We start from the raw sequence: 27,091 nt of genomic DNA, 5'->3' as shown, positions 1-27,091 counted from the left end.
GACATCAATTTGATAGATGGATGGACACCTGCTGGAATTAGGATGGAATTAGGAAAGAATTAGCTGGGTGGCCGCATGCAGATTGTTGCGGTCGACAGCTCAGTGTCCACATGGGTATGGGTAACAAGTATTGTCTCTCAGGGGTTGGTGTTGGGACCAATCCTGTTAAACATCTTTGGTGGCATAGACAGTGGGATCAAGCACCCTCAGCATGTTTGCTGATGAGACTGAGCTGTGTGGTTTGGTTGATATGTTGGAGGGAAGGAATGGGATCTAGAAGGACCTTGACATGCTTGAGACGTGGCCAATGCCAACCTTATGAAGTTCAACCAAGCCAAGTGCAAGGTCCTACATCTGGGTCATGGAAATCCCAGTCACAGCTGCAGGTTGGGCACAAACGTGATTTGGAGCAGCCCTGCAGAGGACTTAGGGGTGTTGGTCGATAAGAAACTCAACATGAGCTGGCTTCAGTGTGTGCTCACGGCCGAGAAGCCACCCGCATACCGGCTGTGTCAAAAGGAGCATGACCAGCAGGTTGAAGGAGGTGATCCTGCCCCTCTACTCTGCTCTCGTGAAACCCCACTTGGTGTATTGCGTGCAGTTCTGCTGTCCTCAACGTAAGAAGGACATGGAGCTGTTGAGCAAGTCCAGAGGAGGGCCACGAGGATGATCAGGGGACTGGAGCACATCCCATATGAAGATAGGCTGAGAAAGTTGGGGCTGTTCAGCCTGGAGAAGAGAAGCTGCATGGGGACCTCATAGCAGCCTTCCAGTATCTGAAGGGAGCCTGCAAGGATGCTGGAGAGGGGCTCTTCAACAGGGACTGTAGTGATAAGGGGTGACGGGTTTAAATTGAAACAGGAAAGATATATATCTTATATATGTCTTATATATCTAACCTTATATCAGGTTCAATATAAGGAAGAAGCTCTTTACTGTGAGGGTGGTGAGGCACTGGCACAGGTTGCCCAAAGAACTGGTGAATGCTCCATCCCTGGCGGTGTTCAAAGCTGGTTGGACAGAGCCTTGGGTGACATGGTCTAGAGTCATCCCTGCCCATGGCAGGGAGTTGGAACTAGATGATCTTAAGGCCTTTTCTAACCCAAGGCATTCTGTGATTCTATGATCCTGAGCCCAAACATGGACACAAATTGTACTGTTTTGCAGCTTATTCTTTTTATAATTATTTCTATTGTTTAATTTCAAGTCAACCATGCTCTGAAAATGTGGCGCCATTGGAGTAATTAATGTAATTTGTATAACTGGAAGCTCAGTTATAATGTTAAGTGTAAGTCTTCCTTTAATGTGTATTAAAAGTTGAGTGAGGGCTTCTAGAAGAGGACATACGACTTGGTGCTTTCTCTTTGCCAGCAGATTAGATTACTCCCTTGTGCTCACCATCAGTACTCTGCCCTGGTCCCATCCACCAGCAAACTGAGTCACTCTTGCCTGTGCCTGGCTGTTCCAGCTTCTATCCCTTGTTGCTAGAGGTCTTAAACAATCCTCTCTTGCTATGTATGCAGGGTAGCAGCTCTTTGACTGTCTGAAGTTTTTCAAATTGCTCCTTACTGTATCCCTGGAGATGGGAGTTTCCTCAGTGGAGAGGGATTCAGCAAGTCTACAAATAACAGGGTCTGAAGCCTGCCTTGCTGTTGATTTCATATGCTAGCAATAAATAGAAACTTATTTCTGTTCAAGAGTCTTCTACTTCCCTAATGTGTGATCCCCTGTTATTTCGCTGTTTCAGAGAAGTTATCAACTTTTCAGGCTCATGCCGAGAGTTTCTCCTGTGAAAGAGGCTTTATCCTGTTCTCATCCCTTTGGGCCATGAGTTCAGGGGGTGGTGAGAATCAAACAGACAGGAGATAATCAGCTTTTTTAGAGTCTGAATCAGTGGTATGAGACAGGTAAATAGCAACTGTTTAAAACAAAAACCCAACTAAACAGAAAACACTTTGCAATGAGGAAGAGTAGAGCAGATGCATAGTGAGCCTGCTTCTGGCTTTTGTGTCCCTGTCCTGGGATTTAAACAGGGTTTATCAACTTATTTTTACCTCTGTACACCTTTTTAAATAAAACTAGAATGGGTAAGTTAATGTAACACTGACCTGAACTGGCTGAATGCAAACTACTAGATAAATTTCTTCATTGGCATGGATGGCTGTGTTGTTTCTGTAATTTTCTCCATACATGAAGGGAGTTGTTTCCATAGTTCTGTGACCTTCATGTAGGTTTGTCTGGGGTCTTGCTGCAAAAGAAAGTCATGATCTTGTCACAGCTTTGGCAGAAAGCACAGGAGTGGGTTAGGGTACTAGAGGTAAAACTGCTCTTCAGTTTCATGAACTGTGACATAACAGAGGCAATAGGCATGTTTTATGCTCCTATCGAGGTACTGTATGTGTGGTTATTGTAGTGGGTATTATGGAAGCTTGAATAACTATTTTGGCTTGGGACTTTTCTTTAAAGTTCTTCTATGGAGAAGTATTCTTGACGACATGATCCTTGAATCTTGGATTTCTGGTTTACTGGATATATTGGAAACTTCCATAAGGACGGGGAAGTCTAAGCAGTTCTTTCTCTAATTCCAGAGTTCTCAACGCTTGCCAAACAGATACCGAAGACACCCTCTCTTTGGTAGTGGAAAAGAGTGGCCAGAGAACTGGTGGAAATCGCTCTGCCAACAGCTGATAATGGAAGGGTTCCTCAAAGAAGTCGCTAAGCATAACATCTTTGCAACCACATGCGTGCTTACCCAGAAGGTACCTTTTGTTGTGAAACTTACCCATCAAAAGCTTATCGCAGTAAGCTGTATTTAAGCCATGAGGTTTATTTCCTCCAGGGTAGAAATTGGCTGTTAAAAGCTGGATCTGACTCAAATCCAAGTCTTCTACTACACTCCAGTGAAGACCTTAACCTTCAGAGACCACCTAGAAGGTAATTGTACATGTGTTCTCTTTAGCCCTTTTTTCAATCAGTATAACACCAGATCAGTTTCTGGAGTCTGCTTCTGGAGATGGCTAGGTTGGACAAAAGACTTCTGCACTTGAAGTTTCCAGCCATAACTATCCCTGATTTGTAGCATTATATAAAAATACAGCTGCTCCTCTACTCTGGTCTCATGAGACCCCACTTGAAGCTCTGTGTGCAGTTCTGGTGTCCTCAACATAAGAAGGACATGGAGCTTTTGAAGCAAGTCGAGAGCAGAGGAGGGCCACAGGGATGTTCAGGGGCTGGAGGACCTCCCATACAAAGACAGGCTGAGAAGACTGGGGCTGTTCAGCCTGGAGAAGAGAAGCTGCATGGAGACCTCAGAGCAGCCTTCCAGTATCTGAAGGGGGCCTACAAGGATACTGGTGAAGGACCCTTCCTCAGGGACTGTAGTGACAGGACAAGGGGTGATGGGTTTATACTGAAACAAGTGAAGTACAGGTTAGATATCAGGAAGAAATTCTTTATTGTGAGGGTGGTGAGGCACTGGCACAGGTTGCCCAAGGAAGTGGTAAATGCTTCATCCCTGGCAGTGTTCAAGGCCAGGCTGGACAGAGCCTTGGGCAACATGGTCTACTGTGAGGCATCCCTGCCCATGGTAGGGTGGTTGGACTTAGATGATCTTAAGATCCTTTCCAACCCAAACCATTCTGTGATTCTGAGCTAAAGAAGTTACTGTGAGTGCTTGGATAACCACCTTTAACTGCTGGTATGAAAAGTGACGTCTTAGCAGCTTAAATCGGACAAATGGTGTGGTTGTGTAACTGGGAAAGTTAGTGGAGAATGTAGTGAAAGTACCTGATCTACTCAGAAAATGGGTGCCTTCTGGGTAGCCTGGAAGTATGTTGTAGCAGTGCATCCTCATGGAGAAAGTAACCAGCTGAAGACAAGAAACAGGAGAGGAAAATCCATCAAGGCTGATGTTCTTCCTAATGCTGATGAGTTATACCATGAGACTTGAAGCAGAGCAGCTAGCAACTTTTCTCAGTTATGCACCTGACCTACTTTTCATAACATTTAAGCTGAGAATGAAATGGGAAAGCCTTTGGTTCAAGCAGAATTGATTCAATGCAGATCTCTAACACTTTGTGTATTTCTGTGAAATTTAAACTGCTTAAAGACCTGGTGAGTATGTCTGCAAAAGTAGGGTACTTTTTCAGTGGTGGCCAGGTATTTGCCATCAGATGATAGAGCTCCAAGAAAATAACATGAAGATTTTCTTGTAATTCTTTGTTTCTGGGTATATTTAATAAGCAGTGTTGTGTTGTTCTGCACACACAGAAGTGAAGTGAAAGGTAATGAACTGGAGGTTGCAGGGGCTTTGCTGTGGCAAGAAATAGTATTAGAATAGAGTTCTTCAGAGCTGGTCTTAAGAGCCTGTTTCGGTGTCTAGATTGTTGCTCAAAACCAAAACTGGGTAAAGACAAAGTAGCAATTTTCTTTTGTCTTTTAATGTTCTGCTGTTGTGGCACTCTCAGCTGCTGTCTAGCTGTCAAAAAATGCTGGTTATTAAACATAAGCAACAGGGAAAGCTGTATGCTTAGTGTAAGCCAGAAAGTTGTTCCTGTTTTTTTTTTTTCTCTAGTAATGGAGTCTTTAAAAAATGAATCTTTCAAGTGTTGTCACAAAAATCTTTGTTTCTTCCATAATCATAGACTGACAGAATGGTTTGGGTTGGAAGGGACCTTAAGATCATCTAGTTCCAACCCCCCTGCCATGGGCAGGGACACCTCACACTAAACCATGTCACCCAAGACTCTGTCAGTAAGAACTTCTGATTTGCTCAACATATCCCTTTACAAAGTTCAAATCAGTTTGCTTAGTACACTTTTATTTGTACAGTGACACTGCCATTAAAAAAAACTTTGACCTGACTAAGATATAATTCACTTCCTTACAGCAGCAGACCTTTACCTGTGCCCTCAATGCAGCGCTCACCAGTTAAGAAAGGAGCAGGGCAGTCTCCAGTGAAGCAGGTCTGTGTGTATCACCCCTCTTGCGCTCTGTGGTCTGTCCATGCTTGTATTCAAGAAACCTTGCAAGTGTCTCATGGTGTTTCAAAAGAATATTTGGCTGCTAACAACTTCACTGAAAAGAATTGTAAATCAGCATTTGTTTGTTTTTGTTCTTCTATTTATTTATATTTTTATAGATGTCTCTGTATGAGATGTTTTCATACCAGAGAAAAGGCGAAACTCTTCCAGGAAGCGGTAACATGCTTAACAGGTACAGTATTCTAAAATATCACTGAATTACCTGATTTTGACTGTATTGGTAGGGATACTGTTTTCAGGATGCTTAAACTCAGCATTCTCTTGTGGGAAGTGATGGTGAAAAGGTTTAATGTATTTAAAAAAAAAAAAAGACAAGCACGTAAAACTTATTGTACACTGCATTATATTTCAAAACATTGAACTATTACAACATGTAATGGGCTTGGACTTTGACAAGTTGTATGTACTTGCAGTTTCACAGGCAAAGTGAGCTTTATTAATGGCCGAAGTCCAGCTTTGTCACAGGTATTGCTTCAAATCCAGGCAAGAAAACCAGCAGATGCTCACTAAAAATGGAGCAATAGCAGATTTAGATTAAATGATTTTCCTGAGCCCATGTTTTTTCAATCTCTTCTACGTGAAGGTTGAAACTAATGAATTTTAACTTGTGATGACTTAAATGACTCTCCATTTGTTACTTTATTTCCCAAGCAGTTTGCAAATAATAATTCAAGCAAAATAGTTGTTAGGTTGTGACTTGCTCTTAAAGCTGGCAGAACTGCCTGTGTGCCGTGTGCAGGGGCTGTAAATGAGCATGTAGGTTTCTGCCTTTCTGTGTTAGTTTGGAGAAGACTGAATGAGGTTGAGGCTCCCTCAGGTCAAAAGAAATTAAACAAGCTTTTGCAAAAAGCAGACCAAGTAATTTGTTTTCCTGGCTTGTGTGGTGCTTAAGATTAAACCTACCTTGCATTTCTGAGCAGTTTGATTCATCCTTGTGCCTTATGCTGGGAGACGTAGTGGAAAACAGGATATGTCACTTAGAGTGAATAATTGCCACTGCAGCCATGTGAAGAAAAATCATTTTGCGGACAGCTATGATCCAAACAAGTATTATTTCACCCTTTGCTTAGGGAAGAATGTTCCTACTCCTAGCTTGTCTGCTAACAGATAATTGCAGTATAATCACAGCAGTCTAATTAGGGGTGAATGTCCTGAAGTATGTGAGCCTCTGCTGTGGTGCTGCTTTCTAGGCAGACATGCCTTGCAGTAATATCAGCTAATTCTGCTTACAGGTCAGCAGCTGTGTTCTTACTAATGCCTTTCAAGTTATTAACTCTTTTTGGACAAGATTATCAGCTGTGGGGGTGTAACATAAGGTGTTTCTTGTGGGATACTGTCAGAATAATGTTATGAGTGGACAATTGCTTGTCAAAACATGTTTTTGTTAACAATAGGAGAATCTAGCTGTTGGTAGGAATATTGATGGGGGATTTTGGTTGGGTTTTTTTTCCCCACAAAAGTGTTATTTCAGCTGTTTGAGCTTTGTCCATTAGGACTATTTTCAAGTTATGGGACCAGATACAGGATTTCTGTTAGGTTAGGGATAGTGCTCATTCTACCCCAACCAGCTCAACTCCTGTATGAGTGCAGCACCAGCACAAGGTGCCAGACTGCATTCTGATGGTGCTGTCAGAAGTCAAAATAGGCTATCTAACACAGGCTTGTTTCATGCTTTATTTTTTCGATAGTGTTGCAGAGTGCTCGTTGTTCAGATCTCCTTTGAAGACTTCAGAACCTGCTGTTTCATCCCAAGAAAAAGAACTAGAGGCAAGTTTTGGGAAGAGGGAGGATATGGGTGAATTGCAGAAAACAGTCATCCTATATTGGAGCAGCTGGCTTGGGCTGCTCTTAATATTAAAAAGATGTTTTGAATAGAAGTCCTAGAAGTGGATTTGAATATGTTAAGATGGATTAATAGATTGTAGATTTTTTTTTTTTTATATTAGTGGGAAGATGAGGGAAGCTGTAACTCTTCCTCTTGTATTAATTACATCAATCTAGAGCTGTTTTATGAGAATATGGCTCTCTTCACAGACTGCTCTCTATGGCAAATTGCTGACTGCTAGACAGAAGGTAGCTAATGAGAAAGTAATTCCTCCAGCTGTCTTGGCAACCAATAAGATCCTGGTGGAGATGGCCCGAATAAGGTAAAGCGGATATGCGCACGTGTCGTACAAACTGAGGGGGTTGCAAGCCAAGTCACAAATCCCCTTTCTGCTCTTGTTGGGAGCATGTGTCTCATGGGTAGAGGAACAGCTCTCTTGAGAATTTCTGTTTAATACCCTTGTAGACCACTGTCTGGTATAAGTTAAGCAGTTGACATCAGGCTTGGTTTTTGTCTGTGTCCAAACCTCCTCTCAGGTTGATGAGTCAGAGGAGGAAAGTGTGTGTTCTACTAATCCTTTACATTCCATCTGCTTCTCTCCATTGTGTCTTAAAAATTTTTACAATGCCCTTATCTGCTAAGGGTCAGCTACAGGTCAGGAGCTCTCCCTTACCTTGTATGGGTAACTGGTGTAAAAGAATAAGCACAATTTAGTGTGGCTCTCAAGTACTGCAAGGGGGGGAAAAACTATGTGGTTTTGGTTTGTTTTTTTTTCTCACTGTATGAGGGGGTATTGTGGAGCAGCTCGGTTGATAATGCATCTGAAGTGCCTTTTCCAGCTACTAAACAGCACTAGAGAACATTACTTGGGGAATGTGTATGTTGTTGTTCCATGTAGGAGCTCTGGGGTATGTGCTCTTGGGAGGTAATAAAGCAAATGAAGATGTATGTGGAAAACTGATACTCCAAAATAGTAAGCAAGAAACTTCATATTTTTGCTCTAGTCAAGCTTTATGATTCAGACGCAGAAGCGGTGAACTTAAATAGTTGCAGAGATGATGAAGGTACAGAAATAACGCTTTCAAGTCTTCAATAATAGATCTGTGTGCCAAGCATAGGTCATTGACAGACACCTGATGTTTTAAAGCACTGGCACAGAACATTACCACAGCTTTTATTATTCACCCTAAACCAGGCCTACGACTGTTGAGAATGTGAAGAGAATTGATGGTGTATCTGCAGCAAAATCCACCATGTTGATTCCTCTTCTGGCTGAAATTAAGGATTTCTGCCAAGTAAATGGCTTACAGGTATGAATTATGAGTGTCTGCTACTTTGCAGGAGCCTTAACAGTGTAATTTGGTCTGTAGCTGTCAGATTTGTCCTTCAGAGTTAGTCCATGTCCCAGCTATTCCATCCATGTGTGGGAGTGAAGCTTGCTAACCTTGTGTACAGAGTTCTCACCAAATCTGAATGTGTTCCTTGGCAATGACATTGGGATGTCACTGGGATGTGGCTGATGTTCCAGATTAGTGTGGCCATCCTGGAAGTCCAAGACAACCTTATAAAGGTCACCCATGTGGCCAGGCTGAGAGTCCAATAGGTGTTACCAAGAGCTTGTAGCTTGTTATTGTGATTTGGGGCTGGAGATCGAATTTATATAGATGTTCCTTCATCATAATGACTCAGTAGACCAGGAGGGCAGGGCTTTGCTTTCTCTAAGTTTATCCTTAGAAGGCTGGCTGAAGAGCTTAGATTTCTAGCTGTTGGAAATGTTGGTTCTTTTCTCACAGTTGATTTTCTTCTGTGCAAAACTTTCTGTAGAGTGGTTTCTATGTCACTATGATGAGACACACCACTAGGGAGGAGGGCCCAGAGTGGAGGATTAGAGAAACTATGAAACAATTTTGCTTGGGGGATCTTAATATCTATGTTAAATCTACAGTTAAAGGGATTTATCTAGTCCAAAAGGTAGGTAGAGCAGCAATACTACTTCTCTGTAATGTTTGAGAAGACTCTGCTTCACAGGAAGCTATTGTGATTTAGGAATGGAGACCAAAAGCATTCCTGATTTGGTGCTTTTTTCAAGGAATCTGTCTTGAGCAGAAAATGAAAACAGAGGAGTTCCCATGTTAAGCAGCAGACTGAATAACACAATTTGTCCTGATAAAATAGTTTTATTCCATCAGAATAAAACTATTAGGTTTTATGGGTGTAATGAGTAACACCTAAAACGTTGTGTTGACCCAGATGCTGTTTTTCTGGGTTGCTTTGTTTTTTTTCATGGCCCTTGAACAATCCCATGCTTATTCATTTAAGATGGGACATCTGTCTGGATTCTCTTTTGGGTTTGTTTTTGTGGGTTGGGTTTTTTTGGGTTTGTTTGTTTGTTTTTGTTTCTGTTCTTTTTTTTTGTGGAACGTGGACTTGGGTTTCTCCATTGAGATGGACCTGATTGATGTTTCTCTTTTGGGTAACTTCAGGTATGGGAGGGTGATCCATTGGTTGTCACTGGGTTATAATTCTTACTAATTCTCTCTGTCTCACTTAGACTGACGCATTCTCTCCATCTGGATCTAAAGATCAGAAAAAAGCATCTCCCTGGAACCACACTGGAGCCCTCTCTCCCTCGGAGCATGTTACATATGTCCTGTTCCAAGAAAAAAATCTCTCTGTGGTAGGCTACTCCCTGTGGAGGTCTCTTCCTTTATGAAAACTAATGGAGGGGTTGCTTTGTCTACAGGAGGGGGATTTGCAAGTTCTCTTATATCCTCTGGGGTGGGGTTACTTTAAAATACTTTCCTGGCTAGTGGTACCTCATCTAATTTAATGCTATGGATGGGTAAAATTATGAGAAACGGCTTGCTGTGAGGTGGGATGCAGGGAGGTAAGATACAGCTCCCTACTTGCTAAGATGCCCATGCAGATTGGCAGGCATTAAGGCAGAATGTTTCTGTCACTTCACTGCCCTATTTCAGTGGAGTTAGCAGCATGCTTTCCTATTGCATGTGTTAGTTCTGCCTGATACTGTCTCTGCCTTTTCATACTAGTAAGGACATACAGAAAAAAACTTCCTGATCCTGATGGAAAAAACACCAAGCATGGGGCCAAATAAAGGGATATCTTTATGGTTAATAACCACTGGGATAAATTTCATTAACTCTGGTTTGGGTTGTAAGTCCCTATTCTTTCCGTATGCCATACCCATGCGTAAAGCTTCCATGCCAAGAAACAAAGCTCCTGGGAAGGTTCAACACAAAACAGAAGCCTTAACTGCTGTGTATTATTGTGGCTTTCTAGTTCAGATTTGAGCTGTGTCTACCTGTTAGAAAAAAAGTGGAGTACAAGTTACCTGTCACAACCAAGTTTGTTGACATGCTCTGGGGCATGTGGCTAAGTGGCATCATGCCATGTATCCTGTGGAGATGAGCCTCATAAGCTGCTTTGATGTAGTTTTAATTCTACAATAGGAAACTAAAGTTGTACTGAGTTTTGTTTTGCCTCTCCCAAGAGCATGGGTAAACCTTGTTAGCTAATCCCTAATTTAAAAGTGTATCTAAGTACTAATTAACAAGGAACAGTTGTATAATTCTTAATGGGTATAATTAAATGTTTAATTATTAAATGTATAATTATAAAGATGTTCTGTATCCACTAATCCTGATGTTTATATGCATAGTATGTGTATTGTCTGAGGAGAAATTGGGAGAAGCTTGAAACCTGTTCTTCCAAGGAGGATGTTAAATCTGTCCTTGAAAAGTACAAGTTTAGGCAGATAATTTGAGATATTTTTCTTCAAGGCAAATGTTTTAAGAGGTGACAGTTCTGCCATCTCAATCCCTTCTGCCTTTGTTTTCCTAGAGGACTATCAGTGAGAGCAGATCTCTACCTCTTTCCGAGGTTGGCACTCACCTGTTCCAGGCGCTGAAAGCTGGCTACCCCGTCAACCTGGAGCGAGCAGGTTTGACTCCTGAAGTTCACCAGATGATTTCTGATGTTATTCGTAACCCTCCCATTGAGTCAGGTGAGCATCACAGCCCTTCTCTGAAGCTTCTCATGACAGTGGCATACAGATGAAGGGAGTGAAAAACTGACAGCTGAGCTGCTGCTTCAGGTAGAAACCATCATTTCTGGAAGGGCTGTGGCAAGGCACAGCCCAGCAAGGCCAGGGTCATTGCTTTCTTTCCAAGGTTATGTTGTAAAATAAAGCGACTGTGGTTCATTAGAGCTGAAGAGGGGTAGGGTAGCCCTTTACAAACCCTTTCTCTCAATTGTATGGCTGCTGGAAAGATTTGGGGATATTTCTTAAATCTGTATTTACTTGGGTCTTTGGGGAAAACAGCCCGACAAACTTCCTGTAAGTACTGGTATCTACAAAAAATATGAATAACTGCTGTAGGATTTCCCTGGTGCAATTTAACTTCAAGATACTTGTTTGTGATGAAGAACCTGGTAAGTGCAGGAAAAGTAGTTCTTGCTCCTAATGCTGGAGCCATGGGCTAGTTCAGAGGTTGAAGACAGCCATGTGCTCACTTAGAATTCTGGGACTGGGTCACTTAAACTTCAGTCTTGCCCTAGTAGTTTAATTTCTTAGGTTGACAAGATCGGACTTGCTGGCTTCATTGTTTTTGTCCTGTTGTGGATTAATGTGTCTTTTTCAGCTGCAGTTACAGGCTTGGCCAGACTCTCAGATTGCTATTTTAAATGTAGCGCCACACTGGAATGGAAGACTGGCATGGCACTTTACTTAAAAAACAGAGAGGTTTTTCAGCATAGGCTAATAGAGCCTTCCTTTCAAGAGAAAATGGCTGATAGGAAATGCATGTTTAAGGCAGGCAATTCTAATACTTGACTAAATTGAAGGATAGTAATGAATGTGGTGGGGATTTATCCCATGAGCTCACGATCCACTGTTTTATTTATTGTCTTTCTCCGTGCCTTTATCTTTTGCTTTAATGATGTGTTTTATGAAAGGCAACTGAATACAGGACAAGAGGATTAAAAAACGAATATTGTATTCATGCTTTTTTTCCAAGACACCACTAAAATTCAAGCAATCAGAAAACTTGTTCCTGCAAATATTGAACTGTATCTCATCAGGATGACTATTGCATTATTGGAGAAAGGGGACAGAAATAAGTCTTGGGATGGCTCAGGCTTCAAAAGGATGTTGGTGTGGTCAGAAGAGCAGGAGGAAAAAACAGGAGCAAATCAAGAGAACAGGGAAGATGCCATGTGGAGTAAAACAAAGGTTAGTAAGAAAAGGTATGAAATTGGTTTTGTGAAAATAGTTTCCTCTTTTGGAGCAGCTTAAAAGCCCTTTGCTATTCCCAGTAGTGCTTAGTGTCTCATCTTCATGATTTGTCTTTCTGTCAGCTTCGAGTGAGTCTGCCCTCTGCCTCCTTGGGAGAGTAATGCTCACAGCAGAACCAGAGAGTTCCCCTTGCAAAGTCTTGACCTTGGAAGAAGGCTGCCCCTGTGCAGCTTAGCTGTAATCTGATACACATAGGAAGAGATCAAATCAGGTGCCATGTGGGTCTGTCAGTTCATCTCTACCATAATAAGTCCTGGACATCCAGCCCAAGGAGATCAGGCACATGATGGTCCACCATGGTAGACCACCACAATGGCAGCTTAACAGTGGCCTCGGGGGTAAACGCTTCCTGCTATAGTTCAGTCCTTCAGGATGTGGATGCAAAAGGTCCCCTTTAAAATCCTGGACTTAATGTAGCTGGGGCAGTGGAGGAAAAAGCTCAAATTCCCTGTGCTCCCCAGTATAAAAACACTTGGAAATATGGATCCTTCATTGCCACAGATTCCATGTTCTGCTCTTGGCTAGCTTGTGTGCATTGGTATCTGATCGTCAACCTGATGTGGGGAAAAGTAACTCTCTTCCTGCGTAGAAGTCTAAGGCAACAGAAGAGTTAAGAGTGTGAAAAAAACAGAGGCAATGCCTCTTTAGAAATGTCCGAGTCTTTCATGGGTTTCTCTGTTGCTTGAAACTGATGGGCGTAGAAGTGATAACAAGAAAAGTGTCATGCCATAAGGCTGACTCATTGGGAAGAAATCTCAGGAAATAAGGCACTCTTTGTTGCTGTTGGAGAAAGGCTGAGCTAACATCTCCCAAGTTCCAATTCAGCGCCTTGTACAAAAGGTCACCCTGCACTGGTGGTGAAAAGAAATTACAAACTCCAGACCTTTCTGCTGCTTGCTCTAGGATTTCATGTTTGGGGTTGATTTCTTCAACTCTGGCTCAAACAAATCTTCAAGCCTTGCCATTTTGCCAAATTGATTATTTCTTGTATCCAAGTGCTGTTTTATTTAGACAGTATCTGGGCCTAAACCAGCCTTTTCCTGAAGTTAACTCCTGGAAGTCCAATTTCATGAGCTCAAATAATACCTTTTTTCCCCTGCTACTATTAGCCATGGAGCTATTCAACAGGGATCACATGCTATTAGAAATCAAATTAATATTATACAAATGAGTAGACTGCAAATCCAAAACCTGTTCCAAATAGTCTTTATTTACTTCTCCTTCAGGAAATATGCTGATTCTAATAATTCCCTGTAGCAAGCACCTTTTAAATCTGCTAATGAATGATCTTGGGTTTTAACAACCTTACATTACTGCTGTTTTTATAGGGCAATTCAATCAATCTGACACTAAGGGAAAGAGCAGAGAAAACCCATCCGCAAGTGGTGCCTTTGGCTTTGGTAACCAGATGTTCTTACTGTAATAAAGCATGTAGAAGTGATAGTAGAGATGATCTCAGGAACACCAAGATGTGTACTCAATCCAAAAATCTCAGGTTGCTATTTCAACTGGTGACTAGCAGGCATTATTTAGAATGTAGAAGTTAGTATCTCTGTTCCCACTATGCCATTTTTAACTGATGCCTTTGCTGTAAAAACACATTTAAAAACACAGTGCTTGAGACATAATTAAGTTGCTTCAAGTTTGTGGAGCCATGGGGATGGAGGAAATTTTCTTCTTCACTGCAACAAAGAGCCAAGTACAAGTTCTGCTTGCTTTGTGTTTGAAATGGATGTGCTTACTCAAATTTCATTGTGATGAAATGGATAAGAAATAGCAATCTCATTAAGCAGAGATTTACAGACTGAATTTACTTCAAAAAAAAAAAAAAAAGCTCCAAAATGCAGCATTTGCATAGAATCTCATATGTGCAGACTTAAGCTTTAATGCTGAGATGGATATAACAGCCTGCTTTCTTCATGTCTTACGGAAACGCTGTACAGAGTGTGGATGGTGGCCAGCCAGGTAGTGGAGGAGCAGCAGGAGGCTGCCCGAAGCCCATTACGCCAGTTTCCCCTAATGAGCCTGCCGTTGATCCCAGTGAGGAGGAGCTGTTTGCGGACTCTGAGTCCAAGGTGAGACTGCCTGGAGGTCTGTGCCAGGAGCAGAGCCCAGACCTGATGATTAGGGTGTTGAACTTTTTAACAAACCTAAATCACAGCTTGCATCTGGATTCTCCACTGTGCCTAAAATCTTGGCGTAGCTTGCCAGCCAACTTCTGTTGTGATTATCTTCGGTACAGTGACAGCATGCTCTTTCTATTACTCTTGCTTTGCCCAAATAAACCATTTTAACAGAATCAACCTGCTATAGGATTTTTTTTTTCCCCTGTTACATCTTGTCAGCCATCTAGTGGCAGATGCTCCCAGTAGTTTAAGATTATTGCCTCCTTTTCTTCTTTCAGGTATAAAGCTGTACAAGCTTGTATGCTCATCTCATTAAGGATTTTTGCACTGGTGATTATATCAACTCAGGTTATAAATATAATGTTTTTTGTTTTTTGTTTTGTTTTTCTAAAGGAGCTTGTGAGGCTCTGAGCAGCACTACTTGCTGTACAGATCCACTTCAGTTTGAAGCTGGATATTTTTGAGTGCAAATTATAATGCAGACAAATCATTATTCATGGTCTGGTCAATGTTATGTAGATATAATTCCTACACAGGAATTACAGCATAGCAGGTATCTCCTTGAAACACTAAATGCATACCACTGTCTTTTGATTGCTGATGAGCACTTCTAGAACATGTGTTTGTAGGGGCACAAGAGCATGTGTTTTGTTTCAGGTCAGATATTTCCCAGCCTAGATTCTTCATCCTGCTGTAGCTTTAGTCCCTCGATTGCTTCAAGATGCCGCATTTCCTTCGGCAACACGGTCTAGTGTAAGGTCCTTTCTATGTGATTCTATGATTTAAGGGACATGTGAGCAATCTACCATAGTAGTGAAAAGCTTACAATTCCTGAGAAGCATCATTTCAGGGAGGAGAGCTATATAAATTAGCTTATATATAAGATAATATGATAAGCTATATCCTATGTAGCTTATCTTTTTTCCATGTTTATTTTATTCTTCTAGAGCTCACATCCCCCTTTCAAGAGGAAGGTGCCAGACTGGTTTCAGACTTCAGCAGCGACAGTTCTACCTGTCATTCAGACCAAGAAACACATAAAAGACACCAGAAAAGGGATTTTTAGTTGAACAGAGAAATGAAGATGGATGTTTTGCTGTTACTAAGAGTACTTTCTTTATGAGTACTTTATGAGTGCTCCTCCGTGCTTTGCTTTACATTGCTGCTGTCGCTCGGCGGGTGCGGAGAGAGGAATTACCCCGGAAATACTTTTCACTGTGTGAAATTTGCTGTTATTAAAGGAATAAACAATTCTCCACGTTTCTCTGTTGGGGAGGGATCAATACGGGCAGGGCCGTGCGTTGCCGTGGTAACGGCGCACCCACTTCCGGGGCGGGAGCCGGGGCAGAGGCTGCCGGGAAGGCGGCATGGCCCAATAGTGGTGTGCGGCCTGCGCCTCGCCAGGCGGTGGCGGCGCCCGAGGTGAGGGGCAGGGGTGAGCGGGGACTGGCCCACACTGTGCTGGGGGAAGGGGGGTTGGGGGGGGGGGGGGGGGGGGGGGAGGAAGAGGAAGAGAAAGAGAGGCGAACGGAATCTCAGTCGGTGGTTCTGGGAGGCAGCTGCTTTACTGACAAAGTTTCTTCTCCCGTCGGTGGCTCTGAGGTTCGCTGTTAGCGCCCGGGGCCCTAGAGGCAGACAGTTGGTCCCGGCGTGTGGTGCCGGTCGGTGCTGGGCCAGCAGCGAGCGTCGCCAGCCGTTCTTCACACCGGTGCGGGTTTAAGGCTGGTTTAAACTAAATCACTTTCTCCACCTTCGGTTGTTCTTGGGGTTAAGGCGCTGTTCTGACCCCTGAAATCCTCAGACACGTCAGTTTGTTAAAAGTCCACGCACAGGCAGAGAAAGTTGCAAACCATGAACAAACACCTTCACCAGCACCTCTCAAGCGTCCGATAGACTCTAATACCGACTTCTTACCTTTTCCCTCCTGCTGCTCTTGACAGAATTATGGACCCGACCTTATTGAGAGAGCGAGAGCTGTTCAAAAAGCGTGCCCTCTCCACACCGGTCGTAGAGAAACGTCCAGCGCCGTCTTCAGACTCCTCTTCCTCAAAAAAGAAGAAAGCTAAGGTAGAACAAAGCGGCTCCTCAAGCTCGAAACAAAACACAGGTTGGTGAGAGTCTCCTCTTAAGCTGCTGCTTGGTATTTTCCACTGTCAGACCCTAAGCTGTGGCCTGTTTGTTTTAATTAGTCTGCTGTGAATTGGGAATGGGTGTTGTCATTATGTCCCTTAAAATATCACTTTTTGTTAAGAAATTCACTTAAGCAATGCTGAAAAAAACACTTTGGCTGCCACATATGTGTCAGACCTTGTCCTGTGACTTGTTTGCTTCTCTCCATTGGAAGAATCTCTACTACCAGAATACTATTTCATGTGAAGCTGAGTTTGTGGGTTTCACTGCTTGCTGAGCCCACAGGACAAGCGCTGACAGTGCTCTTGCTTTTTTCCTCTCCTCTTTAGAAAGCACATAATTTTGTTAACTGTAACTCATCTGTCCATCCCCAAGATGGGTTTTGCAGTTTAAATTGTGTCTGGTGAGCATGTCCTGATAGCAGTCATTTGTGTTTGACCTGGGAGTCAACACCAGGTCAACTTCTGCAGTTTTCTGGCTGCTTTGGTGAGGAGTTATGTTGTTTTGCTGGGATGGTGGAGCTGATCCCTGGGTATCAAATAAGAAGTTAATAAAGCAGTAGCAAAATAGTGCGAAAAAATTAAGGTTGCAGCACCTGGAGCCGCAGGGAGAGGACTGGTATACATTTAGCAGCATGCTCTGTGTTTGCTTCAGTTGTGCAAGACATGTAATTTTGGGGGCCCTTTTCAGTTTTCTGAAAATACTGACAATTCTTGGATGCATTGTAAAACTCAAATCCAATGTCAGGAGGTACTCAAACATGATATACTCCGCTAGGCAAACTCATTCTGTGCTCATGTTTTGAGTACCATGTGTGGCTCTCTTCTAAAAAGGAAGAGATAGAACTAAACAGAGAAGAATGTCAAGGACAGTGGGAGGAGTGGAGCATCTTCTGTCAGAGGGGAAGAGTGGGGAGTTTGAGTGTGTATCTCCAGCTTCTCAGGGCACTAAATAAAGTTACCAGATGGTTTAAAAGAAACCAAGGGAGTTCAGGTTTCCATCAGTCCGTTTGCCACACTCTCCAAAGAAAATAAAATTATATGTAGAATATCCTAAACTGCATGTCTTGAGTGAGAGCAGTTGGCTGGGAAGGAGGGATGGGGAGGCAGGAAGAGGGCCAGTGGTGCATATGTGAGTTTGATCCAGAGGATTTGAGTATGTGGCCCAGTGGCAGAGGAGATAATAAATGTGTTGTTTCTTTTCTGTGGTTTTGTGCACTGGGTGTTTCTTGAAGGGTTTTTGCAGCTGTCAGATGATTAGCTTGCACAAATAGGAATGTGTGGCTGGGAGGAAGTATGCATTATCTTTTACACTGCTGGCTCCATTCCAGACAGCATCGGAAGGCTTTCAGGGTTTCTATAATACTTTTATGCAGAATGAGTTCAGCCTCCTTTCATTTCCCCCTGGGGAATATTTACTAACTACTGCAGAAGCAGCAAGGGTAGACTGAAATCATGGAGAGCAAAACAGACACAAACTTTATTCCTCCTGCTCTAGGAATTGGCTAAGAGCAAGTGTTCGCGCTGCAAGTGACTGAACAGGTTGAGCAGCACAGGTTACTCACTGAGGCTGCACCCTACCTGGGCCATCAACTTCCATTAATTGTGCTTTTAGTTTGATTTATTTTTTTTTTTCCTAAAATGCTGCAGAGACAAATTTCTTTCTCTCAAAAACAATTTTTATTTGTTCAGTGCCTGTCAGGATATGCATTTGTCAGAGATGGGTCCTGAGGAGGTGGAATAAAATCCTGATGTTGCAGAATCCTTGTCCCACTTCTTCTCAACTCCAAAGAAATTAAAATTGAGATGATCAGTCCTAATTTTATTGCAAAATGACCACAAAGATGATAAACAATGTCACAGTGATTACATATTGGCATTGCTAGTCCCTGGGTGCTAGTGCCTGCAGGTTCTCTTCTGTGAATTTATAACTTGGAGAGCCTGCCCCTGTCACTTTTTGGGAGAGGAGAGGAATTGAGATCACACAATTCTTCAAATGACTGCATGGCTAAATCTGGACTGTGTGTGAAGATTTCGTGTAAGCTGCCTAGTGAGAATAGTTTAATATAGTTATAATCATTATTCAGGCAAGTTATTTGAAAAAATACAAAACTGCCTTGCTTTCTCAGTTCAGAATAGAAACTGGAAAATACATGAAATAGATCGTATCTGTTATTTCTTTTTATTAATGAATAGTAAGTTGTGGCTAGGGTCTTAGTCTTTTACTGAAGATCTTTCTTTTGATGGTCTTAGCCACAGTAACAAAGAGGCAAAATCTCCAGGAGTTGTTTCATGACTTACTCTACATGTGGGCAAGAATCATCCTGAGGCTCTAGGGTTCTGTATCCTTTTTTCCTTGTGCATACATCCACCCCCCTTTATAGATCCATGAAATAACTAGCTGGAATGAGTCCCAAGATTTTTCATTGCATGTGCTTCTCAGGAAGGGGGAGGACCACGATGCCAGCATAGCAGGGGATTTCTGGGTTGCTTCCTGCACACTACCTTCTTGTGTGCAGCGGTGATGAGTGTTTTGTAGGAACACTGCAAGTGGCCAACAGTCCTCTTGCCATTTGGAGCTTTTGCTTGGAGGAAGAGGCATGTTAATTAATCTAGTACATCCCAATGGCTACATTTGCCTCTTGGGCAGGACACAGGTTTTTCAGGGCTGATGCTGTCAAATACAGCAGAAGGCAGTGAGTGTACCTGACAGTTAAAGATGTTCTCACTACTAATGTTATCTTCATCGGATGTCTTGGTGTGAATCCCAATTTGTCTTGAACCTGACGCATCAGCTTCTTCTGTTATTTGTGCTTATAGTTTGATTTTCAGCTGAAAGCATTCTCTGCACATGGTACCAACAGAGGTTTGCTATAGCAGGCGTATCTGAGATGAGCAGTTACAGTAGAAGTTGTGTCATTTTGTGACTGCAGAAGGGAGATTGCTTCTCCAGATGAATCTGGCTCTGCTGCTTATTAGTGGCCTAAGTATCTTGTGACTCCATCTCACCAACCAGGAAGAGCACAACTCAGATTAGCAAGTCCTTCTGTCATGTGCAGGTCTTCTGGCACTTCATGCTGAGTCTGGTGGAGGGAGTTTATATATATTTATTTTTTTTTAAAAAGCTAATAGGTCCTGGCCATAGCACAAAGGTGTTTCTGACATGGACAGGCTGTGAAATCACTGTTGTAGCTTACTCATCCATGTGGCCGTTAGGTGGGTTTTGTTTCCCTAATGACAGGAATATTATTTGGGTTTAAATATCTTGCCCCATGCATAGCTTTGGTCTGGGACATTTCTCACTGGCTTCTGCTTCTCTGTGGGTTCAGTAGCGTGAAAGACTTACCAGGCCTTACGGGTGGCCATGTTCTTGGATGCTGTTGTTGTGGTCATAATTTGTAACTGTAAAACTTTCATGGTTTAAAAACTATGGATGCATCTACAGAAGAAAAATAATCTAATGAGCTGGAGTTGTGAGTGTTACGTGCTCAGTTTGTGAGAAAGGCATGAGTGTGAACGCCCTGGGCAGGCTTTTGAAGCAAGCTAAGATTCTCTTGAGCAAAATGAAGTCTGTTCCTGCTGTGTATCCATCCTGCCATCTCTAAAGCAAGGCTTATCCTGGTGTGGCCTCCTTTGCAAAGCATGTTGGTATCTAAAATCTGTGTGGAGGTGAAATTACTGTCATTGGTGTGGCAGGTCTGTGACCTGTCTGCTTGTGTTCCTTGGTCTTTTCCAGTTCAGCTTTGAAAAGTTAAGCTAGGGATAATAAGTCCAGCATGTCTGACTCCCTTTAGTGTTGTGGTTACCATAGAGGCAGCAGCCTTGGGGCAGAAATATGTCCCTGTTTCTTCTAGACCAATAGTGGTATGCTTTTGTGGAAATAGCCAGAAGTTCTTAAGGTAGTGTGTTAATTATGTATTGATACCCAGAAGTTGTTAAACGGGTTGAACAGGAAGTAAGGGGAGAGCAGTTCCGTGAAACTGGAGGAAGAGAGGGAGAAGGTGTCAAGTTGTACCACAGGGCTTTAGAAGAGACCGTTTTAGGGGATATGTTTCAGGTTGGCTTACTTTTCCTCCCACCACCCTCTCTTCTAGAAGCAAGAAACCCATAATAAGAAGAGCTGTTGAAGGCAAGAATTCACACAAGCCTCTCCTTTTCCATCTCTGCGTGGTTGACCTCAGTGGAAGGACACTGTTGTGTCCTTCTTTGCACTACCTGTGGTCAGATTGTTGAGCACGTTTATAAATGTTTTCTCCAGTTAAGCAACATAGTTTTATACATGTTAGGCAACATTTGTTCATTTGGGTAGACAAAGATCTAGGCTAGTAACTCCATATAAACAACAAAAGTTCATTTGGAAACAAAAAATCTTTCCTTCCCCCATAACATTGCAGAAGATCATCCTCCTGCTAAGGACTTGGAAAGCCTTTGCCTATTATTCAAGTTCCTATCCAGACGTAAAATTATAGCCGTTGCTGTTCAGTCCAAAAGGGGAAAAAGAAAAGCATGTGGCTTGCTCAGTCATGTCAATCATGAGGCTTCATTCAAGTGAATTCGTGAGGCGTTCTTCAAGTGCTGATGCTCAGTCCTTCCTACACGACCTCTGTTTCATGCTTTCTGAACCTGTTCAACATTGCTCTAACAGGATTGGGTTCATTCTCCAAGTCTTTCACAGTTTTATTTTTCACGCAGCAGCAACAGTCTAGCAGTTCATAGAGGAAAGCCAACACCACCAGAGATACTACAGTAAAGATGAATATGATCAGAATAATAAAGCAGGCAGTGTTCCAGTTATCATGGAAAGGGTAGATCTTTTGCACTTGAAAGTCCAGATACTGGGAAATGGATGTAGTCTCATTCCAGTGAGTGGTGTTGAGGGTTGCCATTCTTGAAGAGTTGCCTGAGCGTGCTCACTATCACCAACTTAGGGGCTGCAACAGAAAAAACAAGGCTGTTGAGGACTCTACTGGTCAACAGCATGCTGTGATTTTTATCTCAAACTGTAGGAACTTATGCTCAGAGTAAGTATTTGCACCTCCTACCGACAGGGTTTGTTGCATGCTCATCTTTGTTCACAAAAATATCACACTTCAAATGTACAACTTTGTGATTAGTCTGGAACATATATTTCAGTGGTGTCTGATCCATGTGTGCATCAAGTAATCTAAATACTCTGGAATGAGAGAGCTTTGCTTCTTTATTTCAAGTACATGCAAAGACTAAAAAGGTTACATGATTATTTTCAAGGTACCCTGTGGTTTTAATGGCCTGTCCATTGTTAGGCTTGAAGTTGGTACTTGCATGTCATTCTTAGAGGGTTAGGAGATCTCTGTGCCACTCTCCCACACCTGAGCAACGAGAAGAACTTAATAGATGCTAATGTCATTGGAGCTTGCTTGTTTTGGGGAGGGGTTTCTTCTGTTTGGGAGAAAGAAATAAATTGCTCTTTAAAAAAAAATGCAACACATTAACTATTTTGGAGGATGTTTCCAAAGAATAGAACTAACTTTTGTAGTTCTAGTACCAGATTAACAATCCTGGTTCCTTAAAACTCATTCTCTTAAATTGCCTGTTAGCACAGATTTGTTAACTCTGCAAAACTCTTGATTTCAGAAGGCCAGATTTCCTGACACATTCATTCCCTTTCTCTGTTGAGTAGTTTGTGCTTGAGAAACCCAGCTGCCCAAATGGCACTGAGGACATGTAGAAATCTTGTCCTGTTTGTGGTGCCATGGTCAGTGGGATATACAACAAGGAAGACACAACCCTTTCTGGGGAGTTCTGATTTATTTTCAATGCCATTCTCTGCTTGACTGCTAGGAAAGGAATGTCATCTTTCTCCAGTACTGTCCGTTTGTACCCAGCAGAAGAAAAGACTGCTTTGTGGCATGGGGGAGACGTGAAACAAGCTGGCTCTATCAAATCTGCCTTTGGCACAAATGGATTGCTGTGGAGATGTGCTGTTTGGGGAAGGCCTTTGCTGAAAAGTGTGAAAGTAGGCTGTGCCCCAGTAACTTCTCTAGTACAAAACTAGAACAAAAAAGCAGTTTTATCTGTCTCTGAATTTCTCTGTGAATTATGGATAATTCACAGGCAGATGAGGTGTTTGGCAATAATGTCTTTACAGTTACGCATCTCGTTTTCCCCTGATTTCCTTCTTTCCCTGTCTTTGCTTCCCAAAACTGAGCAAAATTATGGTACTTCTCATACATAGTCTAATATAATAACAGTTGTCCAAGGAACCATAGAATTGTCATAGAACGGTTTGGGTTGGAAGGGACCTTAAAGCTCCTCCAGTTCCTACCGCCTGCTGTGGGCAGGGACACCTTCCACTGGAGCAGGTTGCTCCAAGCCCTGTCCAACCTGGCCTTGAATACTACCAGGAATGGGGCAGCCACAGCTTCTCTGGGCAACCTGTGTCAGGGCCTCACCACCCTGACAAGGAAGAACTTCTTCCTATGATCTCATCTCAATCTCCCCTTTATCAGGTTAAACCCATTCCCCCTTGTCCAGAGCCACTCTCTTGCAGGCACCCTTCAGATACTGGAAGCTGCTTTAAAGGTTCCCTGGAGACTTCTCCAGGCTGAACAAACCCAGCTCTCTCAGCCTGTCTTCAGAGCAGAGCTGCATCAGGCCTCGCATCATCTCCATGGCTTCCTCTGAACTTGCTCCAAGAGTTCCATGTCCCTCTTGTGTTGCTGCCCCAGAGCTGGACACAAGGCTGCAGGGGGGAGTCTCAGCAGAGCACAGTAGAGGGGAAGAATCCCCTCCCTTGACCTGCTCCAGGGATGCAGCCCAGCGCACAGGGGTTTTCTGTGCTGAAATCCACACTGAAGCTGGGTCATGGTGAGCTTCTCTGTATCCCTGTACATTGACCAGTATCCCTAAGTTCTTCTCCTCAGTGCTGCTCTCAATTGATTCTCCACCAAGCTTGTATTTGTGCTTGGGATTGCCCTGACCCACATGCAGGGCCTTGCACTTGGCCTTATTGAACCACAACAAGGAAAGAGCCACAGTAACATCTGGTTACCTGTCATAGTATACTGTAGGACATCATAATAACACTTTGAATCCTTCAGGCAATTTAAAACCGAGAGTGGGAGAAGATTGAGCCAGATTTCAGTATTCCCTTGAGGAAGTAGCAAGGAGTTTTTAGTGGTGAGCAGCACTGACGGGCCAGCCTGTGCCCTTCATGAAAGCCTGTCAGTGAACACATGCCAGCTAAGGGGGAGCTCACATAATGAGCTTTTGTTTGCTGGGGTACCCCTGAAAATGTGGAATTACAGAAGGGGAAGACAGAGAAAAGATGGTAACTTTGGAGAAACCTGGAGTCTTTTTTCCATGCCTCAATGAAAGATTGTTTTGAACATCAAGCAAAAAGCGAAAACGTAGCTGTGTTCATTACGAAATGGTCTTGGCTACCCATATTTAGTTTGATTTCATTCAGTAATCAAAACTACAGAACAAACTGGTAGTGCTGATGTTTTGTTCATTTAACTGTGCTCACAGGTAATACTTTAGCCATGTATATCCCAGGAATAATTCTGCTGTCAACCTGTTCAGAGAGTGAAAACTACAAAATGCCTGAATAAATGGGAAGTGACAAAGGCAAAGTGTGATGGTGTCTATGAAAACAGATTATTTAAAGCAGTCTCGTTATTTTTGTGTCATTAGGAAAAAAATAAAGATATTGTGAAAACCAGCATGGTGCCACCAAACCAGCTTGTGATTTATGCCTTTTTTTTGTTGTTGTTAAAATGTTATACGTGCCAAGGAAGTTGTGAATGCTCCATCCCTGGCAGTGTTCAAGGCCAGGGTGGATGGAGTCTTGGGTGACACGGTCTACTGTGAGGTGGCCCTGCCCTTGGAGGGGGGTTGGAACTAGGTGATCTTAAGGTCCTTTCCAACCCTAATCATTCTATGATTCTACATTTTGATCTTTATCCTCCTGCATGTAATGGATTTAAATTGAAACACAGCTTTGTTGGGAAGATACATGGCACTAGCATTTGATATGGTCATTTATCAGAGCAACTGCAATAACTTTTTCCTCTGTTAAATCTGTAGCCGAATACACAAATCTGTTACCGAATACACAAAGTATGACTGAGATGGATGGGATTGATTAAACTGCTCTTTGTTTTTTTTGTTCTTAAACAAAAGTTTACAGAGCAAATCCAGTCTAAAAATACTCATGAGCTGAGTCAGGCCCTGGCTTTGACAGCGTGGTTTGGTTTGGTCACAGTCTAGGAAAGCAGCTCAGCTGGCCTCTTTTATGGCGCTAAAAGTCAGAAGGGTTCTTGAAGGGATAGTCTGGAGGCTTGTTTGAAAATTGGTGGGGGAGGAGGGGAGGAGCTGATTAGAAGGATTTTAGAGTCTCTTTTGAGGGGTAGTTAAAGCAAGGAGGACTGAAATGCATCTTTAAATTGCAAGAGAATATCCTCAGGAAAGAAAGGAGAGGAGTTTTGTTTTGAGCTTCACCAGACTTTTAAGACTCACTCTGTAAACACCAGGCACAAAAATGAGCCGTTTCTGCTGCTGAGAAGCTGAGTACTGCAAAAAGAAATGAAGATCTGGGGCTGCTGGAGAGACTGGGCATGTTCCCGTTGGGTAGCCAGGACCCTTTGCCCACCACAGCTCCTCCACCAAGGAGGTAGCTCTGTTCCTGAGAGGAGAGGAGCATCTTCAGTACGGCATGGCTCCCTGTTGCTCGGCTGCCAGCCCCTTCCCCAGCCACCATTAGGGCAGTGGTTTGCACAGCACAGAGCGTATCATCTTTACACAGGGAGGTGGAATTTAATACCCATGCTGGAGGCGGTTTGTGCTTCTCGAGGCTGATGATCTCCTTGATTTGAGCAAGGCGATGCAGATAAATATCAGCTGCTCATTGCTGTAAACTATTAAAATACAAGACTGAAGTAGCTGTTGCCGAGCCTTCAAAATTAGCATGGCACTAGCAAGGTTAGCGTCTTTGAAAGCTGTCAAAAATGGTCTGCTTTCATGCAGTTTTACTTACTTTACCGTAGCACAATTTAAATTCATACTGTAAGCCAGTCTGATTTGAATACAGTTCAGCTATTGTGTGTATTCAGAATGCAGCGAGTTAAATATTTAATGAATTGGTTTCTGTAATAGCTACATCAGGCTTTAATTTTAAGGTATCATCGTCTCTAGGCACTGCAGAGCAGCAGCTTTATTTGAAATCATATTTGTGGAGCAGGGGGAAATGACTGGCAAAAAATCATTTCAATGCAGTACTGAGGAAGTCTTGTTTAACAAACTGCTGAAGAGACATCTTGGGGTAATACCATTTAACAAATCTCAGATGGAGTCTCACCTGCCTGCTTGTCTTGTATCGATCACTGCTCCAGTGTTTACAAGAATAATAATATTCAATGGGAATTTCATCCTACCCTAATGCACCAAATTTCTAGAATAAGTTTCTAGTGTATCCATGAACATAGAGGGGGTTTAAGCAGCTTAATTTGTACAGTTCATGGAATACCCACTTAGGAGATACACTTCTTAAATGTCAGGTTTAGCTGTCTTTGTTTTAAGGAAAATCCTTACACTGTCATTTCAGTACAAACATACAGAATCAACTACAGGGAATGTGAGACTGCAGGCAGCAAGCTACCTCTCCAGTAAGCACGAAATCCATTTTGTCTACTGAATCGTGGTTTGGTGTATGAGCTTTCCTGTGAGTGGTCATCAATTTTCCATTAGTGCACAGATGGTGAAAGTGCTTGTCTGATAGTGCAAGGCAAGCTCCTCTGCCTTCAGTGGAATAAAATCCTACTAAACCTAGAGAAAAACATTCTGATTCTAAAAAGCTTTTTACAGGCTTGTAGTTTACAGGCATATTTTCTTTCAGTAATCAAGGTAAACCTAAGACAATGTTATAAAATGATCCACACCTACCTCTTGTCTGAGAGGATGCTGGAAGAGCGCTGTTCTGGTCCCTTTTTTTAGTGCAGCCTATGGCACAGCTAAGATGGAGCTCTCCTACCATTGGCCAGAGCAGGATGCTGCTGACAACTTCCTTTCTGCTCGTTTACATCCAGCCCTCAACCCCAGGAGTAAATCATTCATAAATTTGACTCTTACTGGCTCGAATAGAAACAAACCCCTTCCCGCTCTCATTCTGGGGGATGCTCTTTGTGTGCGATGAGCTTTGTAAGGGCGCTGGGAGGTGGCGGTGGCCATGCCCGGCTGTGCTTTTTGAGAAGCCATCAAACCCTGATGTTTGAAGTGTTAATATCCGCAGATTCCCAGCTTGGCCCTGGGGTTAGATTTACTTGTCAGGAGCCTTAGCTGGCTGTAGCCAGGCAGATTAAACAAGGTAATCTTCTAGATTCAATTGACAGAACAGATGCATGATAAGTCATCTTAACTCTTTGTTGTGCCTCTGAATGTGTTTCAGCACTTTAGACCTCTCATTATATATATTTTTTTTATTTATAAAATGTCCTGTGTGGATGTTAATTTTTAATGATAAAAGGGAAGAATCCTGCAGGAGAAGATCCCTATAGGCTGTATTTTCAGCAGCTTTGTTTTTCTCCCTTTTCCGATCTTAATTTAGTTATCACAATAAAATGTTCTTCTGTTGTGGAGTTACAGTGATTCTTCTATGGTAATTTTAGAATTGTGCTATG

General features: G+C 42.7%; 2 protein-coding genes across 2 annotated transcripts in view; one reads left to right on the top strand and one right to left on the bottom strand.

Moving 5' to 3' along the window:
- The window catches only part of WRN (WRN RecQ like helicase), a 45,952-nt gene extending 30,522 nt beyond the window's left edge, over positions 1-15,430 (top strand). Inside the window, exons 24-36 of the mRNA XM_057405116.1 lie at positions 2,589-2,759; positions 2,840-2,934; positions 4,889-4,964; positions 5,141-5,214; positions 6,731-6,809; positions 7,077-7,189; positions 8,063-8,177; positions 9,419-9,544; positions 10,729-10,891; positions 11,904-12,118; positions 13,510-13,581; positions 14,089-14,256; positions 15,255-15,430. Coding sequence (XP_057261099.1) covers positions 2,589-2,759; positions 2,840-2,934; positions 4,889-4,964; positions 5,141-5,214; positions 6,731-6,809; positions 7,077-7,189; positions 8,063-8,177; positions 9,419-9,544; positions 10,729-10,891; positions 11,904-12,118; positions 13,510-13,581; positions 14,089-14,256; positions 15,255-15,377 — 1,590 coding nt within the window. The 3' untranslated portion in view covers positions 15,378-15,430. The remainder of the gene's footprint in view (positions 1-2,588; positions 2,760-2,839; positions 2,935-4,888; positions 4,965-5,140; positions 5,215-6,730; positions 6,810-7,076; positions 7,190-8,062; positions 8,178-9,418; positions 9,545-10,728; positions 10,892-11,903; positions 12,119-13,509; positions 13,582-14,088; positions 14,257-15,254) is intronic.
- Positions 15,431-20,403: 4,973 nt separating this feature from the next.
- On the bottom strand, positions 20,404-26,509 carry SMIM18 (small integral membrane protein 18). Its single transcript, XM_057405115.1, has 2 exons — positions 26,358-26,509; positions 20,404-21,367 (listed from the first exon to the last, which is right to left on the bottom strand). The coding sequence occupies exon 2, from the start codon at positions 21,320-21,322 to the stop codon at positions 21,029-21,031; it is 294 nt and encodes a 97-aa protein (XP_057261098.1). The 5' UTR covers positions 21,323-21,367; positions 26,358-26,509; the 3' UTR covers positions 20,404-21,028.
- Between the last annotated feature and the right edge of the window lie 582 nt (positions 26,510-27,091).

Source organism: Pezoporus wallicus, unplaced genomic scaffold (assembly GCF_028554395.1).
Source record: "Pezoporus wallicus isolate ANWC-B61680 ecotype Strahan unplaced genomic scaffold, APGP_CSIRO_Pwel_v1 contig_6789, whole genome shotgun sequence".
In the NCBI taxonomy this organism is placed as follows: Eukaryota; Metazoa; Chordata; class Aves; order Psittaciformes; family Psittacidae; genus Pezoporus; species Pezoporus wallicus.
Note: the sequence above shows the minus strand (reverse complement) of the source record. Positions and strands in the feature narration are given on the sequence as shown.

Bases quoted from the DNA above. Each gene is read 5' to 3' on its own strand.
- SMIM18 (XM_057405115.1), bottom strand. From the start codon at position 21,322: ATGGCAACCCTCAACACCACTCACTGGAATGAGACTACATCCATTTCC.